General features: G+C 37.5%; 1 protein-coding gene across 4 annotated transcripts; it reads right to left on the bottom strand.

The window, feature by feature from the left end:
* Positions 1 to 1157: 1157 nt before the first annotated feature.
* Positions 1158 to 16931, bottom strand: gmeb1 (glucocorticoid modulatory element binding protein 1). Of its 4 annotated transcripts, none has more exons than XR_014629160.1 (11): positions 16785 to 16931; positions 14252 to 14403; positions 14023 to 14078; positions 13620 to 13741; positions 13438 to 13541; positions 10852 to 11000; positions 9382 to 9513; positions 9108 to 9245; positions 7492 to 7614; positions 1557 to 2846; positions 1158 to 1454 (listed from the first exon to the last, which is right to left on the bottom strand). XR_014629160.1 is itself a non-coding variant. In XM_084423186.1 (10 exons), exons 2-10 carry the CDS (start codon positions 14380 to 14382, stop codon positions 2032 to 2034), a joined length of 1770 nt encoding a protein of 589 aa, XP_084279312.1. In that variant the 5' UTR covers positions 14383 to 14403; positions 16785 to 16931; the 3' UTR covers positions 1158 to 2031. The 4 variants fall into 4 exon arrangements, 2 of the variants coding, with proteins under 2 accessions (XP_084279312.1, XP_084279313.1); XR_014629161.1 differs by having other exon boundaries at positions 1577 to 2846; XM_084423186.1 differs by having other exon boundaries at positions 1158 to 2846.
* Positions 16932 to 21889: the final 4958 nt, after the last annotated feature.

Below are 21889 nucleotides of genomic sequence, written 5' to 3'. Positions count from 1 at the left end.
CCACAGGTGAATGGCGGCAGGAGAAAACGACTTCTGAAGTTAAGCGTAGTCTGCTGAGTGCTGCTCGCTCAGGCTGAGAGGGTTTGTTCGACGGCGAAGGCTTGTAAGGTTTCAGAGACGTGATGTTGTTGCTAGATCGATAATGGCGTTTTTCAGGGACTAATATAGGCTAAGGCCGCGCCCCCTTGGCGGGCTCTGACGTGTAATGGCGTGATGCTAGCTCATTGGCGCACACGTCAGAGGCGCCCGCGTCATTGGATGTGCAGTTGCCGCAGCACAGCCAATGAGTGAGCCAGACACTCATTGTGCTAGCTGTGCAGCTGCAAAATGCGTTTTACATTATAGGCTTCAGTAAATCGAGGAAAAGGAGTTTCCCCACTGCGTATAGCTACGCAATACGAAGTGACCGTTCGAAAGGGAACTAAACAATCTTCCCCTCCTCCACAGCAGCACTCAAATATGCCACATGAACACGTTTCATGGAAGGTTTGGTGTTGATGCTAAACCACGTGTTGTAACCATGGAGTTTTGAAATCTACAGCGTATTATTTGTTAAATTATACAATAGTGTTGACTGTTCTGGCAATAAACATGTGGACATTTCTGGAATTATTTGCTTCACATTTTATGGTTTTTCATTGAAATAATGGTTTCTTCTTAGTTTTCTATATTATAGTTTTGTTACATGTTGTTAAATGAATGATCATTGCATTATTTTAGTATCATATTTGCTACCATGATGGTGTTTTGTGTTTGTGCTTATGATACTGTGAGCACATTTATTGATTTTTTTACCTCAGTCTGTGGAAAAGCTAGTGATAAGTTTTGATTCATCATGTGGTTTTCTCTTTGACAATTCTATTTTTTAGTGGTTGTCAGGGTATTATAAAGGTACAAAACAGATTTTAGTACTTTAGTAGATTGGTATATTAACATTATATCAGTTAATGGACTTTTTTTCAATAGAAAACTTTTTTTAACATTATAAATGTTTTTACTGTTTCTTGATCACTTTAATACATCCTTGCACTTATAAACCTCCAAATCAAGTATTTTTGCTTCTACTTTTGTTAAAAAAAATATATAACTCAGTAAAGTAACAGACTTTAAAATGCACAATCCCGCATTCTACAATCATTTACAATTTAACTCGCAGGAAAAGGAATATCTATTTTATTTTCAGTGAAGGACACACATGATCCATTCACAAACATTCTTAACACATCTTTCATTATGTGCTAACAGTGGGGTCCTCAACTCTGAGCCTGGGACCCAAAGCACTGCTCTTTTGTCTCCCTTATTTACACACCTAATTCAGATCATCAGATCATTAGCAGAGAGCTGCATGAATTGAACACAGTCTGTCAGATAAGGGAGGGATGTGGGTGCCAAGGACCAGAGTTGAGAACAACTGTGCTAAAATATCACTAACAATATGGCAGAGGGATTCAACCCTGCTCCTGGGGACCCACTATCCTGCAGAGTTTTATAACTCTATATAGTTTTATAAATAAACTTTTCAGGGCAGTGGTTCTCCAGGAGCAGGGTTGAAGAACTCTGCATTAGTGCCATTTACCCTGATGTCAGAAAACACACAGAGACACAGACAGTGTAAATTATTATTATGGGAGTGTCTTAAATATCAGTCTTCACCTTCAGATCAGAGAGTCATGAACTTGAAATCTGGACATGGCTACTATGTGACATTTTGGCACCAAAACAAAAGGAAACCGGAAAATAAGTGCCTAAACTTCCACACTCAAAAACAGAAAGCAAATACTGAATGTGTTCTAACAAAACATCATAAACTGTTGCTTTTTACGTGTAAAAAAGGAATACTGAATTTGCTTTTACAAATACATGACACGGCAGGCTTGAAGAGCTGAGCTTGGCTGTGCAGGAAGTAAGTAATGAAAAAACAAGACTGCTGGAAGGGCAAAAGCACACTCCACCTGGGGTGACACAATCCCCGTCCCTGTCTGATTCGGTCCGTCAGTCTCTGAGGGCGGTTTGTGTGAGCATGTCGGTGAATCACTTGGCTTTGCCGGCGTCCTGTGTCTCTTCCTCCACCACTACAATGGGCAAATTGTGGAACTGACCATTGGCATCCAACTGTATCTCCCCTGTCTCCTCTGTTTCGCCTTGCACCACCTCCTCGCCTCCTTCCATTACGGTTGCACCGTCCCCCGCTTCGTCTCCCTCAAGCTGCAGTTCCATGACGCTCACGCTGTGGTCAGCGGATGCCGGGTCTATCTCAATCAAGGTGGTGTTATCCTGGTTCTCGTCTTCTTGCACGACCCTGACGACGCCGTCTTGCATCACAACCGTACCTGCGACCACCTGACCGTCTTGGGCTACACCTGCAGAAGTCATCTTCTGCGTCAATTGGACGAGCTCGACGGGGCTCATGACTGTCCCAAGCTGTGCGTGGTCCTGCATGGCTGTGGCGCCCAGCAACGTGAGCCCAGATGCAGGATGGAGAGCAATGGCTTCGGTTTTTCCATCAGAACCTCCAGCAATTCGCGTGAAGAGCTGCGAGCCTGCGGGTAGAGCATGTAGGGTGACCGTATTAGATGGCTGATTGAGGCCAGCCACTGTAAACGACTGGCCGATGGATGAAAGGGTGATGGGGGAAATGACAGTGAATTGCTGGGGCTGGAGGGTGAGAGGCTGGGCTATGGATGTGCCGAGCACGGTGGTAGAGGCGGGCCGCTGGAGGCGGGGCCGTTTGGGAGCGCGTTTGGCTGGAGGGGTGGAGGGGAGAACCAGACTGCTAAGGACCTGTGATTGAGACGACCAGCTGAGGGACTGCTGCCTCTTCTGCTCTTCTACCTGCTGTTCCAATGCTAAACAAACACAAGAGAAAGAGACACTGTTGTTTTCAAAGAATTAAAACAATAATCTATGTGTTACAATGATTTTAGCACGGGTAACAAGTGCTCTAATTGGCATAATGCGAAGCAGAGTCAAGTCACCTTCATTTATATAGTGATTTTTGCCATACAGATTGTTTCAAAGCAGCTTTATAGTGATAATAGAAAATTAATGGAACAAAGATTCCATTAAGTTTTAGTCTCTAAAACCCCCATAAAGTCGGCATGAAATTGTGCCAATAACTTTTCCATTTATCCATTTTCACACAAATTACAATTACAGAGGTAGATTATCGGTTAATAAAGAATTCGGTTCAAACTTTTTTTGCTCAGTTGTATATTTGTAAACTAATACATTTTAAAGTCCCCCTGTGGTGAAAATCAAGCTTTTAAATGTTGTTTATATATCTATGTGGTGTTTTTAATATGCTTTAAGACCAAATTTATAAGTTAACACCATTGCTGATTATTTTCTCCTTAAAGGGGTCATCAGATGCAAAATTCACTTTTATATGGTGTTTGCATATAATGTGTCTTTGCAGTGTGTGGACACAACCACCATACAATGAACAAAATCCATTCACTCCTTTTTTTAATCCTCAAAAAGTCTGAACACTCTCAATAATCAAGCCGTTTGGATTTTCTGAGCACTATAATGTCATAATGCTCATGCTCCGCCCACGACCACTGACGGACTGTCCCATATTAGCATATTTCTGCCCTCAGCCATTCGACACCTCCCATGGAAGAGAGGGGTGGGGTGAGCAGTTGCTCATTATCATTTAAAGAGACATGCACCGAAACAGATCACTGTGAACAGAGCTGTTTTTGCGGAGGTAAAAAGGGTGTTGTTTTACACAACCATTGAGGAAAGTTCATACCAAAGTATATTACAAACTTTACATGAACACCGTAAAGAATCATACCAACGTGTGGAAAATGGACATCCGATGACCCCTTTAAAACTGCAGTGACTTAGACAGTCTCAAAAACGTGGTTTGAAATCGCTGGTGTTTCTGACGTCACAAACTACCTTGTAACCAATCACGTCAACGTGTGATCGTCAACGAGTGGATCTCTGAGCTGGTGTGAATGAGTGGAGGCGGGGCTCATTTGCATATTCATAGAACCGCAAATACTAAATGAGGCAAGGGTGTAGACTTACATTCAAGCTATTTCAAGGCATGAAGAATTTTTTTTCAAGGAATTTTTTTTTAAGGGATAAAATTATTGACTACGGGGGACTTTAAAGTTTGCATCGCATAACCAGCTTCCACATGTATGGCTTTTCTAATGCACTAAACTTGTTCAGGAGCTCACCTGGTACAGGTCAGGTACGACGCTCGATAAAAGGGCTCAAAGACTTGTAGAAGCAAGCTAAAATGGCATTTTCATCTCTCGTTTACTATCGGTTAGGTTTAGGGTAGGGTAGGGTAGTGTTTACTGTAGGTTAGAGCTGCACGATTCTGGATAAATTGAGAATCATGATTTGTTTTAAATAGAGATCACGATTCTCTCACGATTCTGAACAGACAACTTAAAATTTGTTATTTAAAAAAAATCTTTTGGAATGAATGATTCAATGACTCACTCAAAGACTTCACTTATTTCATTACTGGATGAATCAGCATTTTTGAACGAATCTCTTGAATGAATGATTCAATGAAAAATAAATTTGTAACAGTCACTTGACTTGTCCCCCTATGCAAGTAAAATAGTGCCAAATGTTTTTGAAACAAAAAAGCCTGTTGAATTGCACTGCTTGAAAAAAATAGGCATTGCATTAACCATGCTTGCATTTTAATGCATTGTATTTTTAGGGCTTGCATTTTTATGGACTGAAATTCAACATGGTTGAATATTTAAGCTGTGAATATTTCAATCAAAAACATTTCAAACACATTTTCATTATTAAAAATTCAATAATCCATATTCACCTTTCATATTTCACTTCCAAAATATTCAAACTGTTTAAAAATACAAACTATAATATTCAACAGGCATTTTTCGGTCTATTTTATTTCGCTTTGCAAATTCGCTTCCACAAATTCAGTGGTTCAAATTCGACAGTAAATTCAACATTGACATCCAGGAGCTGCAGGAAAAGCAGTAGATTACCGAGCATACTCTCCATCTGGTGTTAGTCGATCTCACCAGCAGGTGGTGCAAAAGCGCGTGTTGTAAACGAAGACCAGCAACAGTTAGAACAAGCCATTCATTCATAAAATGAAAATGATTATCTGTGTCAGTCTATATGCGGAAAAGATGATAAAGACACAAAAGCTGTGTTTATGTTTCATTCAATAACTTCATTGTTACCTTCCCTGTGTAGCCTACATGTTATCAGCTTTCTCCGGGATTATAATCGGTTTCCCTCAATACTCATACTCAAGGATTCCCCTTCCGTCGGGACAAAACGCTTAACTTAGCTTAATGGACTAATACAGTGATATAAGACCAAACTCGCACCTTATTGGGGATGTAGGCTGTAGGCTACTATATAGGCTACAGGCAAGCAGATGGACTAAGAATATGAACTTAACGCGCAAAGTTTCATGCTCAGCGTTTCCCAGTGATATACTGGCATAAAATCAACACTTGATCAATTAATACTAACACTTTCTCTTCTATTCTATTCTCTCTCTCTCTCTCTCTCTCTCTCTCTCTCTCTCTCTCTATATATATATATATATATATATATATATATATATATATAGGCCTATATATAGCCTATATAGTATGCCTACGTGTATTGCATTAGTTTAAACTGGGAAGAGTCATAGCACTTGCATAATTGTTGTCCTCCTATTGTTAGTTTAACTGTAAATCGCTTTGGATAAAAGCGTCTGCTAAATTACTAAATGTAGCCTAAATGTAAAATTGGCTTGACATTGGACATTCGCACATTTAGGGACCGTCTCCAAAGTTGCATACAACATTGGCATACACGTTTCTAACTTCAATAGCAAACTTAAATTTATTTGAATAAATATCAAAAATCTAAACGGTGTGCATTATGCCTGACACTACATGAACACTTTACAGTTGGTTTTATGACTGTAAGTCGTTCTATTCAAATGCAATTTAAGTTAGAAACGTGTACAATGTCGTATCCACTTTAGAGACGGTCCCTAAATGTGTGACGTCAAGCCAACTTTATGCCAGTCTATCACTGGGAAACGCTCAGCATTAAGCTTTGCGCGTTATTTGAGGCCATCTGCTTGCCTGCGAGTTTGGTCTTTTAAATCACTGTAATTAGACCATTAAGCTACGTTAAGCGTTTTATATGTCCAGCAGGGGAATCCTGAAGTATTGAGGGAAACCCAATAGCCTGCATGCAGCACATCGCCACAATATAAAGTTAAGGCAACTAAACAACCAAGAGAAATATATGTCAACCTCAAAAATGTAACATTGGATCTGTATATCCGCATCGGGGAATAACATTATGATCTCGTTCACGGTAGAGAAAGATGCATGTAGGCTACACAGGAAAAGTTACCGTGAAGACACTGAATTTAACATAAAACAGCCGTCATAATAATCACAAATACACTTAGATTGCTGTAAATGAGTTTTATGAATGAATGGCTAGTTCTAACTGTTGCTGGTCTTCGTCAACAACACGTGCTTTTGCACCACCTGCTGGTGAGATCGACTAACAGCAGATGAAGAGTATGCTCGGCAATCTACTGGTTTTCCTGCAGCTCCTGGATGTCAACGTAGTATTTTCTGTCGAATTTGAACCACTGAATTTGTGGAAGCGAATTTGCAAAGCGAAATAAAATGGACCGGAAATTGCCTGTTGAATATTTTAGGTTGTATTTTTAAACATTTTGAATATTTTGGAAGTGAAATATGAAAGGTGAATATGGATTATTGAATTTTTAATAATGAAAATGTGTTTGAAATGTTTTGAATTGAAATATTCACAGATAAATATTCAACCATGCTGAATTTCAGCCCATAAAAATGCAAGCCCTAAAAATACAATGCATTAAAATGCTTGCATGGTTAATGCAATGCCTATTTTTACAAGTAGTGCAATTCAACAGGCTTTTTTGTTTCAAGAACATTTGGCATTATTTTACTTCCATATCCCCCTGCTGGTGTAACGATGTAAACAAAAGGTAATTTGATCTATTTTGATTGCTTCCGTAGATATCAGTGTTTTTATCCAAACTATAAACTTTTATCCCAATACTTCTGTGATAATATGAATATTAGTAACACAGAAATAATGATAATGTGTGGTTGAAAAGATTGTTTGTGACGCTGTTTCATACCTATACTTGACAATTGCACTCTCTGGGTCAGCAGCAGTGCGAACGCAGATTTTAATGTTGTGGTGTGATTTTGTCAAAGGTTTATTAGACACAACCGAATCATTGTCATTTTGGAAAGAGATTGCGTGGGTGTTTGAATTAACAATGAATCTATTGTAGGTGGTGTGTTATTTTCAAATGTGATAGAGATTTAATATTTGTGACACTTGTGTCTTTAAAAATCATTTTTACATCAATCACAATTAATAGGAACAGTTTAATCATGTCCAACAGGCCACACCAAAAGTTCCAGTGTGAAAATGTCCCTACTTCCCTTTGGTCACTTCACTCACTTGTCAGTGTTCGGAGCATCTGTGTCTGCTCTGGGTCCGTCATTTGCCGTCGAACATTCACAATTTGTTTGATGGAGTCTAGCAGGTTAAAGACTTGTGCCAGGTTGCTCAGAACTGCAATCTCTGCAAGACAGACCATGTGATGATCACATCTCATGCACACATACAAAAAACAAACTACATATTAAGCCACATTCCACTTTCACCACTGCACCTGAATAACAACACAACAAAATAACTTGACATACTAAATGTGTTTTTCATGGATCTCTAATCATCTATTTAAACTACAGGCTACAAGATTTTGAAAATAAAGGTTTGGTTAATTTTCCCCAAAAAGAAAATACACTTACGGGGTTAATTGAAGACTTGTGAAGCCTGTCTTTAAAGTAAGTTAATTACGTTTATTAATTCCAGTAAAGATTTTAAATTGGTTGACAGTCCTAGTATAAAGGTTATATTATTTTTTTAAATGTATTATATTATTTATTTCAATATATATTAGGGATGCATCGATACTGTGTTCGTGTAAACATCATAGCAAACAGCAGACATGACGTTTTCAAGTTTTCTGTACGCAAACATCGAAAGCACGCGCCCAGAAAAAGGCCTCTCGCACAGCACACGGATAGCCTTTTAAATCGAGCTATTTTTCACGTCTTTTTGCACATGAACGGACAAATTCACAGAAAATAATGTCAAAATGCCTGTATAGGCAAGTATCCTCATGAAACAGTCAGTTAAGTGAACGTAAACCGTTGAAAAGAAAAACGCGTGTGTAACAGTATATTGGACACACGCAGCTCTTAAAGTGACAGCAGCCTTATAAACCTATTGTTGTCTTTGTCCTCAATGTTAATCTAACAACAAAAGACTGGTTGACTGGTTGAGCTCTGCTGGAGCAGCTCTAAATATTCACTGTGCTATTAAATTAAAGATGAAATATGATAGAGCAATAATATGAACAGTGAAAGTAACAGTAGCTCATACAATGCATTTTAACAGGCATAATTAGGCATGAAAATAACTGATGGAAATATCTATTTGCTAAGCCAACTAATTAGATTCATATTCTTTTCATTTCTCTGCCCAGTATATTTAAAAATTAAAAAGGCAATAAAAATACAGCTATTGGTACTCTGTATCAGCAAGTACTAAAAAAAGTAACGGTACCGGACTTGGTGCATCCCTATATATACACATATATATATTTGCAAAAAGTCTTAGGCTCCTACAATAAATTAACTGCTAAATAAACAACTTAATTCATTGAAAGCCTGTCAGCTAATCTTCAACATGTTTGCCATTAAACATTAATTTTGAATTGATCTATTTTTGGAGTTCACAATAAAAAAAAATTGTTTAGGAATGTCACAGACAATTTTGTGACTGGTAGGATTCAGTTTATGGTATTACGGTCATTTTTGTGGTATCTGTAAACAGCAATTGACAGTTATACAACTCTTACATAATGCCAAGGCTATAATGTGAACTTATCAAGGCAAAGGTGATCTAAGTTGACCACTTTCTCCAATAGTAGAGCCGCAGAGTTTGATATTGTGCAGGTATTGTTGGATTAGACAAACCTGGCACGGATCATATTCTGACATACTGACCTGCATCCTGTAGAGAGCTCTGATCAGTGCGTAGCTGAACTCCTCTCAGCAGACCCAATAGCTCTGAGCGGATATTAGGCACCACCTCCCCCATCATCCCCACCTCAGCGATACCCCTCCAGAAACTCAGCGTCTCATCTAGGGGTCACACACACAGTATAGCATTTATTACATCTGTGGATGCCAACATCATTTATGTATGACACTCATGAGTGATGTTTGATGGGAAGCACTGACTACATGACTTTCTGAATGTTTTATTTGCTGTGTTTACCTGAGATGTCATTTGTGTCCCTTTTCTCCGAGGCTTCTATGGTGGCTGGGCTCCACTCCACAGTACCAATCACGTCTTCTTTCTTCTCTTCTACTGTGGCCATCTGACATCCGTTACCCACAGAAACATGCCCTGCAGGACACACACAATATGTATTGTTATAGTGGTAAATGAAAACAATCAAAAACATTTTTTACTGCAAATTATGTGGAAAATATGCATTGATCATTTGGCGATATGGCCACAATATTTTTTTTCCATATCATACGATATCGATATTTATCATGATATATTGATTTACCCACCTGAGGAAGGAAATGCTAACCACATATTTGTTAGACTTTGAGAATGAATGTAAACATGTAAACTTGTTTGTTCACAATTAAACTCCACAGAGTACATTTTAAATTATGGCTCCATGAAATCCGTGTTTTTGGGGCGGGGTGGATTCTGTGTGTTATGATTTCATACAAATTCATATACACTTTAACAATTCAATCAAGCTTTTAAAATGTTATCAAGTGAAAATATAACAATTAATTTACAACAAAAAAGTATTTTTTAATTTTTTGTTAAATTAGATGCAGCACAAACTTTATACATTTAAAACAGAGATGAAAAAATATATTGGTTGTATGATATTCCTTAGAAATATTATTATTATTATTATTATTATTATTACTTTGAGAAGTACATTTAGACTGCAGTAGTGATATATTTCTGTCATAATTTCTTGAAGTTTAACCTAACTTTTATTTTGACGGTTTGTTGTGAAGATCTGTCAGTTTTAGTTTCAGTTTCAATGTGTATTTGATGGTAGTTTTACTCAAATAAAACGATGAAAAGTTTGTGAAGTGACTTTCAAAGCAGCTCTGGAGATGAAGTTTGTGTATTCAAGAGACGACAGACGATGAAAACACCATGAGCGTCACGTGTGTGAGTTTGTGTGTTCATTCACACAGAGACACGCTGAAAACACTTATTAACAACATGCACTGACACAACTCTTGTTGCGTTTATATCTGCTTTGTGAAACGCTGTTAGATTAATCCATATCGAGTAAAAATGTCCAGAGCTTATCATTGTTATCGCTTAAGTCATTTATCAATTTAAAGGATAAAACAAATATTGAAAAAAAAATATTTGGTAACTATGTCACCCAGCTGGAGTGTGAGTGAGTGAGTGAGTGAGTGAGTGAGTGAGTGAGTGAGTGAGTGAGTGTGTGTGTGTGTGTGTGTGTGTGTGTGTGTGTGTGTGTGTGTGTGTGTGTGTGTGTGTGTGTGTGTGTGTGTGTGTGTGTGTGTGTGTGTGTGTGTGTGTGTGTGTGTGTGTGTGTGTGTGTGTGTGTGTGTGTGTGTGTGTGTGTGTGTGTGTGTGTGTGTGTGTGTGTGTGTGTGTGTGTGTGTCTGTGTGTGTGTGTGTGTGTGTGTGTGTGTGTGTGTGTGTGTGTGTGTGTGTGTGTTTTCTAACCCTGAGCTGTGGTGGGTGTGTTGAGCCCACTGCCGTCCGGTGGGAAGCGTGTGTTGTTGATCAGCAGGTCAAACTTGGTGCTACGGCAGGTGTTTGTGCAGAGAGTGCTGTGCTGATAGAAATCCAGCTGACCCGAGTCCATCATTTTCCTACATGACACACACACAGAGCTTTCAGAGGTTAAGACTAATACTTCGCTGAAGAATATTTGTTTTTTTATTGAAAAATCTGGAGGGGTCAAAGTGGGGAATTTTCCTTGATCTATTGTAACAACTGAGTTTCAGATGTTAGACAGTGATCCATCTGGAAGAACTAATGATACAAGTAAAATGTAGTAAAAGCTGTCAAAGCTTGTTGTGTTCCTGTCTGTGTGTAACACCTACCGCTCTGCAGATCCATCAGAACAATCACAAACAGAACAGTCACATTTACCGGAGCTCATCGAAAGTTAGAGGACGATATCCAGTCATTTCAATAGGAAAATGTGCGATTGTTTTGCATGAGGGTGAAAAAAAGTTCCCCACACAGACTTCACTCAAAGTTGGTTATGTGAATTTTCCATGCTGTGCTAATGCTAATTTAACTATTGTGATCATACCTTTATAAACCATTGGAGTGGCTGACGTTAATTTTTACAAGATCTCTGATATTTTCAATCTGATCTTCAGTTTGAGTGGCACATTTCGGTGGAAATTGTTTTATGAGGTTGCTATTGAAGAATAGGGCTGTGTTTTGGACTCAACAGAGTAAATCTACAGCTTTTAAAACAGCACAGCAAAGTAACATAACTCACGAAAAAATTTATTATGAATGAATTTGAAGCAGAAACAAAGTGTGTCTAACATTACAAAGGGGAAAAAAGGTCACAGCTATATCAAAAAAATTGTTGTACTTATTGTGTTCATGTTGAATCACAAAACACTGGTAAGGTTAGGGACAGGTTTGGTGGTTTGGTTAGGTTTAAAGGCCTTGATACACTTCCAAGTGAAATCGAAGAACGAACTGACGTGACGTCATATCAAACAAAATCAGGCCCAAACAAAGTTTGTTTGGAGTTCGTTTTGGGAGTTTGAAACAGCTTGCCAAAGTGGCTGCTAAACACCTTTGTATTACCATTGGTCCGTGGTAATCACGTAATAGGTGGGCTGCGGAGGCTCCTCCTTCTTTCACGTGAAAATCTTTTCTGGTTCATTTGGCCTGTTCAGTCGGTTGAGTGAAAACATGAACACATTGAAGAGCTGCTTTATAGTAGAAAATGAAGTAGTACTTCTGATGAAACGAAACACTGACACTGTTTTTCATGTTTTATACGGTAAAGTTGCTTGATTTTAAGCAATCTATTGTATAAAGTGATATATAAATAAACGTGACGTGACGTATATGGAGTGCCACATAACCACGTTGCTATGATCAGATGTTTTTCTTATGCTTTATTAAAATGCTTGCTGTTTTCTCAGTTTTGTTGTGTTTATTTTGTTACTGAGAGGAAAGAGCACACCACACATTTACATATTCATCTAACCGTCACTCTCAGCAGTGTGGGCAGCGTTGGATGTTCGCTAACAGTATATCGCTACTCACGTATTTCGAACTTCGTTTTACCCCTAAACAAAGAACGAAAAAGAACTTTGGCGCGAGTATATCGGGGCTGGGTTAAGGTGTAAGGAAAGGGTCAACAGTGTAACTATACTGTAGATGTAGCTATAGAAATTAATTACAGCTGTAATTACATGAAGGTTTTTTTTAAATATGAGTACAATGTAAAAAAAATATATACACAACATGTGCCTTTTATCAAATTAATAATTTAGTAGTTCAGTTAGATTAAGCCAGACTTAGGCCTTAGTTCAAATTAGGATATTTAAGTAGCCTTTATAAACATGCCTTAGAAAAAACATTACTGGTGTGTCTCTTGAAACAAAACAATGGCATTGACATATTTTAAGATATGTTAGTGCAAGTTGCTTTCAGTTAAAACAGATCAAACATGCATTTTAGTCTGGGACTAGGCTTAAGGGGGCCGCACACCGGACGCGCAGCTCAGCGCCGCACTGCGCCACGTCTAGGACAACTCTCACCTGAAAATCCAATAACATCAGCAATTTTCTGATTTCTGTAAATAAATATAAAACTAAATGTATATTGCTGCACAGGGTTAAGTCCGTATATACATTAACTACGATTTGAGACACATAAATGTAAATTTAATATAAAACTATGTAAATGGCGCTCTGTGGCGCGGCAGGATTTTGAACACGGTCCTGAGCCGTTGCTGGGCGCCGTGGACAGACGCCGCCGGTGTGTGTACTCTCATAGAGAATAATGTGTTCGAATTTAAAAGACGTGGCGCTGCGTGGCGCGGCGCCGAGCTGCGCGTCCGGTGTGCGACCCCCTTTAACCCTTGTCTGTGAAACTGGGGGAAATACAGTTAATATAAAGTGGCACAAAAAAACAAAAACAAAATTATCAAAATATATGATATGCTATGAAAGGCTACCAATACTGTAATGGGACACATAAAAACTACAAACACTGATAGCTGGCACTGAGGTCTGACCTGAAGAGACCCAGAATGCTTATGCTTACCTGAGCATAACCCCACCCATCCGGATCGCTCGCTTCCAGTCCTTCAAAGTGGCTTTACCCGACATGTGCACAAACTGCTTTGGACTAATCAACTGATCCTCATACTGCAGAGAAACAGAGAAAGCCAGATTAAACACATTAGCAACTGTTATCTGCAGCATTAAGGTCTACACGACACTAACCTTCACACATTTGACATTGATTCCTGGGCAGACAAACTTCTTGAATAGAAGGATGGCTTTACTCTCGCCACATGTAATGGGATAACCAAGCTCCAAATCCTCTCCTTCAGCAGATGCCTCATCTGAACATAACACACACACACACAACAGTATTGTGGGAAAACTGCATAAGGTGTATTTAGAGACAGAAACTGAAGCATAATCCGCTGCTTGGAGCATTTTTACAGCTAAGACGCGTTTGCAGGAAACTACAGACAGATTACAGTCTAATTATGATGTTAATTATTGACTGTTTAAACTACAAGACTACATTAAATGAAGAACATAAGAGTGGTGCTTGGCTGTGCAAAACCCACTGACATGATACAAATACTATCACTAATAAGTTTTGGGACAGGGTTACCTTGTGTCTCCACTGCCACAACTGCAGCATCTGTCTCACTGCTTTCATCTCCAAGCCTACAAACATAAAACATCCATCTATAACATCAATCTCCACCTGTTAACTCCCAAGAATTAAGATGTTTCGGTCCTTTTAAAGAGTCATTTGTTTAATATGAAATGTAAAGTATTATTATATGCGTGTCTCTTTTGATATACCTAGCTGTCTAGTTTAGGATCCTCACACCTACCCAGCTGTGATGGGCTGCAGCTGTAGGATCATTTGAGTCTTGCTTTGGTTGTCAGGCTCCACATCCTCTTCCTCTGTGCTCTTCATCATCACCATGTCCTCCACGGACACAGTGACTTCTGTCTCTGCCATAGCCTGCGCTCTCCTTCAACACTGAGGAGTATGAAATTCCTGGTGAATATTTTATCTATACCGGTCAAATGTTTGGAATAATTAAGATTATTATAATAATAATTGAGTATATCAATAATAATAATAATTGAGCACCAAATATTAGAAGGATTTCTGAAGGATCATGTGACACTGAAGACTGAAGTAATGGCTGCTGAAAATTCAGCTATGCTATCACAGGAGTACATTACATTTAAAAAATATATTAAAATAGAAAACAGTCCTGTTAAAGTGTAATAATATTTCAGAATATAACAGTTTTTGCTGTATTTTTAAACAAACAAATGCAGCCATTGTGAGCATAAGACTTCGTTAAACAGACTTCTTTCAAAATCATAATATTTCAAACTTTTGACCGGTAGTGTACATAATAATAATGATGATGATAATAATAATAATAATAATAATATGCATGATATTCCATTAAACTACTGATTAGCCTATATTTCAGAAGATGTTTTGCCTGATATGTCCGACATTTAAAATCAACATTGACCATATCATTTTCTTAAACCACGGTCCTGGTCTTATTGTGCAAAAATTATTTCTTCGTGTTATTCCAAATATGTGGTAAATCATATAAATGTTATAATGTGCTCCACCTCTTAAACACATAAACAATGGAGACATAAGCTTAACGTGGAAAATATCAATTTATAACACCATTGTGTATTGCTTTTATACATCTTTCTTTCTTTTCTTTACAGTTATAAATCAAGGCACCAAGAACATCGATCAAAGGTAGCCTAAAATTACAAAAATTGTGCATCCGAAATCTCTTGATAGTGATTCCGTAACTGTGTCAGAGAATCCCTTCCCACAGCTATGCCATTCACAGCAGATACCCTTTTAAATCTTTCACATCCCCCAACTGGAAGACCCACTAAAGGTGTCAGGGTATCTCAAAGACGGTAACTCAGACCGCAGACAATAATAAACAACAGATTATACAGTGGTCTCATCTGTAGCATTAATTCAGTATGAACAAATGAAAGTGGACTGTGTGATAAGGCAAATCTTCAAGCTAGTGTCTAAGCACATAATATTCAAATAAGGAAAATGTGCATTTAAATAATTTTTACTCCAAGACTTAAGCCAGTTTAGTTACCCGAACCTAAACCAGTGGTCCATTCATTATTAAAATGGCCTGAGATGAAAAGTGACTTCAAGTCACTGTTACATGACCAAGCATTTCACTATTTAGATAAACAAATATAAAACTATAAAATATATCATTTAAAATAAGTATGGTTTAACTAAAATAACTAAATGTTTTACATAAACTATTTTCAATTACAATAATGTATACTTATGTCAGGATATAGAGTGCTTTAAATTATAAACATAGGTTAGTTTATCAAATTATTGCTTTATATATATATATATATATATATATATATATCTGTCTAATGAAGACTGTTAAACAAAATGACTGCATTGCTAATGCTATCAGATAAAATAACAAGTACAGGGTAATACCATGTTCTGATTAAACGCATACCATGGTATTCTTTGAAACAATGTTACGTTAGAGTAGGTGACATTGTAACGTTACATGAATATGAACATCGTACAGCCTCATAGTACGTCATAGTAACGTTACTTACAGTGTGATATCATTCACTGTAACGTTACCACAAAACGGGGTAGTTCTGTATACCATGGTAACAACAGATTCCGTCAAAATACCATACTTAGTGACTGGTGTTATTAAGAACCACCTGTTGTCAAAAATGTATTTACCTAAATGAAAAAAGTATTACACTGTTTGAAAGAGACCCCTCATGCATGTATTATGATTTAACAGTAGCAACAATAATTGTTGTACCTATCGTATTGTGGGGATAACTGTTTTGGTTGCCATGGAGAATGTTTCTGAGCGACTGCACTTATATAAGTGTTGTGCTCTTCGGTGGCTAATTCAGTTAGCATTTTAGCTCTTCATATGTTGCGCCATTTCAATAACACTCATCTGCTGTTCGTGATGCTAACGTGCTATGCTAACACACACCTTCATTTCACTGCTTGTTTGTTTGTGGGTGAATGTGCGTGTTTACAAACAAACATCACACTCTCAAACACCCTCAAGCGCGGCTAATTCATGAAGCGTTCGCTGGCCGTACGGGCGGACTGTATCTAAATGACGCGCTGGCGTCGCGCCGCGGTGTTCTGTTCTCATGACGTCTCCCGTGCGGCGGGACGCACACACACAAACGACAAGACGTTCCTCCGCCATTCGAGGGGGCTGCCGCTGCCACTCGAGCCGCGAACACCTCTAGTCGACGTCCCGACGAAGTTCTCCGCTGCGCAGTCATGTTTAACCGTTACATTAGAGAGGTTAAAATACGATGGATTGGCCTTACCGTTTAGATCGCGGTCGGTGTCATCCTTACATAGCGAGAGGCTTTGAGTGAACATGCGCAGTTTGTTGAATTACACTTCCTGCTCAAGCTCGTCCCTGTTCCAGCTCAAGCCATGAGAGACTTTACAGCACACACAGGACTGCTCGTACTAAAATATACAAGATAATGGCATTATCAGTATCAGTTAAAGTAGCTGTGATGTTATGGTACAGTTTAAAACTTTAAAAAGTCACTGTTTCTATAATAAGTTTCCTGTAAATAATTGCTCTGCGTCTGCTTGTGTGTAGTACAATTTGAACACATCTTGAATGGATCTACTGGAAATATTTGTACACGCTGATATTAGTATAACGTTACCTGTTGAAACTCATTAATTCACTAGCTTGGTATCTACAAGCATTTGAAAATCCATAAAAAAAAATAATAACTGGGTTGTATTAACTATTTTTTGCAACTTGGTAATCCACCCCAATCTACATTAAATATAAAAAAATAAGCAGCTGCAGTACCATATGTATGCGTTGTACTTGAATATGGTAATCCCTCATTATATCATCTGATACAATTACAGTAATGTTTCCAAAAAAATTGTTTAACACACCCACTCAAATAAAAATATTCGCAACAGTCTACATCAAAAGTATATTTGCAAAAGCTCTATAACAACTCTAATTGCTAAGAGAGTAAATAAATTCTCATCTAGATAAATATAAACACAAACTATAGTTACATTAATAAAAAAAAGTAGCCTACTATATTACTCATTAGTTCCATGCAACATTATTTTGAAGTTTTAATCTTTCTTTTACATTTGTAAGATTGGAGCGCCAAGAACAACGGTCATTAGCAGCTCCGAATTATAAAAATTGTGCATCCGAAATCTCTTGATAGCGATTCCGTAACTGTGTCAGAGAATCCCTTTCACAGCTATGCCATTCACGGCAGATGCCCTTTTTAAGCTGATGTTATTTAGCTGGACCTCACATTCTGGGAGTCAATGCGTCTCAGCGAGGGTAACAATTATCTGGACAGTCAAAACAACGATACATTTTATTATACTTCACAATTCCCCATTAATTGTATACTGTATAATAAATTGTACAAGATTATATATATATTTGTTGGTTAATACGCTAAATTAGCTCGAAACACTTGAGTAGAAATGTATCCTGAAATGAAGCATCATGGGATTGGGGCGGTAACGGGGATGATTGACAGGCACTTTAGCCAATAACATAACCCTGGATGTTTCGTCGGTGTTGTCTGATTGGCTATTGATTACAAACAAACTTTAAAGGAGAAAGAGAATATAATTACACACTTTAAACATCATCTAATAATAATAAACTATCTAAGAGGTTAAAATGTTTTTATTATTAATTCGTTCTACTGTAAATGTTTTTCATATTGTGATTGAGTGTGAGAGAGAATGCATGGTCATATGCATAGGTAAATTATATCTATTCCTGACCCCAAGGATTAAAATGTTTCTTGGTAACACTGCAGCATTAAGAAGCATACTGCTGCCAAACTACTGCTGGGCTTCTTCAGCATTCATTTTCTATATTCCAAATCTTTCACGTTTATTCGGCGGCCATCTGCAGTTCTACAAACCACACCCGACACCCCTGCAAATTACGCCCACGCCTCCCGCGAAGAAGCGTGTATTTCATTGACCAAAGCAATATTTTTAAGTAATTTTTTTAATATATTATGTATGAAATGTGTGTAAGACGAGCTTTTATTGCTTTCGAATCGTATTAAGTAAATAACAGCTAGGGTCTAGGGAAGTGAAATAAATTATACTATCAAATTAATACAGCGTTTAGGAGTTAGGTGCCTTGCTCAAGGACACCTCAGTCATTTCCTGCCGGTACTGTAATAGAACCAGCAACCTTTGGCTAACCATTAGGCCACGACTGCTTCGACACACATACCTATAAGCTATTTGTGTTCATAATCATCTAAAAATTCACACCAAGAATAACCACCATCAGTAAGTGTAGGCTACATCAGGTATTTTTGTATTGTATTTTTATATATCTTCTGTTCAAGCAGCTTTTTAAGACCATTATAATGAAATGAATTAATTAAAGAATACCTTCTTGTATATTTGATTCTGACATAATATTCAACCATGGCTGTTTCTCATGACTTTTTCCTCTGTAAAATTAGGTATCAGCAACGGCTAGGTATGACATTGAGAGCAAGCATACTCATCATTTCACTGTAAAGTCATCCCCTAAATTGGACTATTTGGACAGTCACACTAAAAGTGTGTTGTTTAAATAAGGGTAATTTAAGGCTTTTGTGTCGGGGGAAAAATATTAAGAGTGCATTAACGACTGCAATCTTACATTATTCAGTAAATGGATTCAACAATGGGAGTTGGAGTCAACTCTGAAAAACCTGGAATCATACACATTGAATAAATGGGATGAACAGCTGCATGTGTTCGTAATCGCCCCAATCCCTTATATAGTTCACTATTTGAGGAGGCAGACATTTGTAGTGTCCAAACCCATAGTGTACATTATTGAGTGCACTCATATATCACTCACTCGTTTTCATTCACTCGTTCAGTGGACTATAGTGGAGTAGTGTAAGGATATAGGGGAGGTTTTTAAATACAGCATATAAAGAAGTATGTGAATTGGGATGCACCTACTTCACTTTCCGCCACTGGCATAACAAAGTAACCTGCAGAAAGAATAACTGAAAAGTAATTTGGTACATTTTCACAATGGTGAAATCATGTCATAGTGCACTGCTTGTTTTTCAAAAACAACAACAAACAAACAAACAAACTACTGCAAGAGATTATGAGAACACAGATCTTAATGCTAATTTTATTGAAACATATTGAATCTTATAGATTTACCGAATCACAATGCAAATATATTGACAGTTTACAATGCCCAGAGCTTGATGTACATCATTATTATTGGCTTTAGCATTCATTACAGTTGATTTTAACATTTAAAATTTGCAATACGTTTTACTTTGCTCATCCACATCACTGATGAGCCCTAAAGGTAGACAAATACAGACGTGTTTATATGATCAGAATCGACAGTGAGTGGCTGATAGTGTTTATAGTGGGTGACTAATGAAAATCCTGCTTTTATACTAATGTCCTATTCTCTATCTATAATACACAATTATCTTATTTCATTTACACTAGCTATTTAACATCATTGTTATTCATTTCACTCCAACCCATTTTCTTAAAATGCAGTCATAGAGCTGTTCTCTATAGACCACAAGGGGGCATGTAAAAAGTATTTGGCACCACCATTTTGAAAGATTTGTGGGAAATATATATATATATATTGTTTAATAAAATGTATTTATCTGTGAAATAGTATGTGAGGAGCAATGTGCAGAAATATGCCTTGTGTACATATTTAATGAATGCAGTTACCATAGAAACTTGTCAAATTGTGCAAAACCGTTCAGTGGCCACAACACAACAGCAGTGTGGTCACATATTTCATATATATATATATTTTTATATATATATATATATATATATATATATATATATATGTATACACACTATTACTAATGTAAAATAACCTCATTTACTCAACTCATCAGAATTTGAAATATCATGTTCAGAAAGTGATTCCACAAGGCTTTTCACACTGCATTTAGTCACACTATTATCATGTGTGAGTTTTGTTGATAAATTTAGTCTTAACCTCATTCTATTAACTTCAATCTATCATCGCCATAATTTCCTATACATAAAATCCACAGCTCCCAACTTGTTTAAATTGTTCATATTTAGCAGATTGATCAGTAATTTGTCCACAGTCCTTTCTTTGTGTTTTTGTTGCTTTGGAATCCAATATCAAAATGTATAAAATAAACCCAGTGTCTTATAAGTTATAATGTTTGGTGAGAAGAGAAACCCTTGAATGTGTCGATATTAGAATTACAACTTTAAATGGATTGAGTTATTAACTCATTTCACTGTAAAAGTTTAATTCGTTCACATTTATTAGAAGGTTTTTCATCTGCACAACAAAGGAGTGAAAATGAGCACAGAAACCTGATTTTCCTACAGCAATTTTCCTCCTGCATTTTCTGAGGGGAAGTCTGCAGAATGGATATGATCAACTTCTATTACATAGAAGATCTTGGCAGCTTGGAAGAATTTCATACCTGATCTGTAAAATCAAAAGCTGTGTTCAGGATAATTATTGTTCATAATTTTATGTTCTGCTGGCACGAAGAAGACTTTCCCAAACTCGATTTTCATACTAGACGTTACGTTGACCTGCGGTTAAGCCACAAAAACCTTTTAGCTTCCACCAAAACACTCACCTGACATTTAAGTACATTGTTCCCTGCTGCTATTTACAATAAATGTAGCCATTCAGAAATGTACGTCCAAACACACCCAGTAAAGCCGTCAGCACATGATGGAGCTAAGACACTCAGCTATGCTGCATGCAAAATCTCTTTACAGCAGGCATAACTGAAGTCTTGCTGACATGCTGGTGGAATGGGGAGTGTCCTGAAATGGGGGTCTTATAGCTGTACCTCTGTCCTGATCTAAAGTAGGCATAGCACATGGTCTTCATTACTCAGAGACTATCAGTGTCATACAGTGTACAGTCAGTTCATGAGACAAGATCCTGGTGTTGGTGAGTTACACCTCAATATAAGTAGACAGAACTAGATTTTTAGTGGTGCTTTTAGACTATGCCCATCTGCAAGTCTGTATGATATTCTGGTCTGAAGAAATAGCTTCAGTGTAAAGGCCCATTCACACCAAGAACGATAACCGAAATATGTCCCCCAACTCTCTATACATATATATATATTTATTAAATATGACACATCGGACATTTTTCTTACAGAATATTTCAACAGAATAACATAGAGAACCAGGTCTAAATGTTGTTGATATATTAAAACCAGGACACATAAAAGGCAAAATATTCCATGTTTTCCCCCTATTCCAATTCTCTATGTAATATTTATCAGACAATAGAACCAAATAAACCTTTTAAATTACTATGAAATCAGTTTAATTACTTGTGAGAAATGTACAGTCTGTCATATTAGGTGAATATAGAGTTGGGGAACATAAA

This window comes from Rutilus rutilus (genome assembly GCF_951802725.1).
Source record: "Rutilus rutilus genome assembly, chromosome: 11".
NCBI lineage: Eukaryota > Metazoa > Chordata > Actinopteri > Cypriniformes > Leuciscidae > Rutilus > Rutilus rutilus.
Note: the sequence above shows the minus strand (reverse complement) of the source record. Positions and strands in the feature narration are given on the sequence as shown.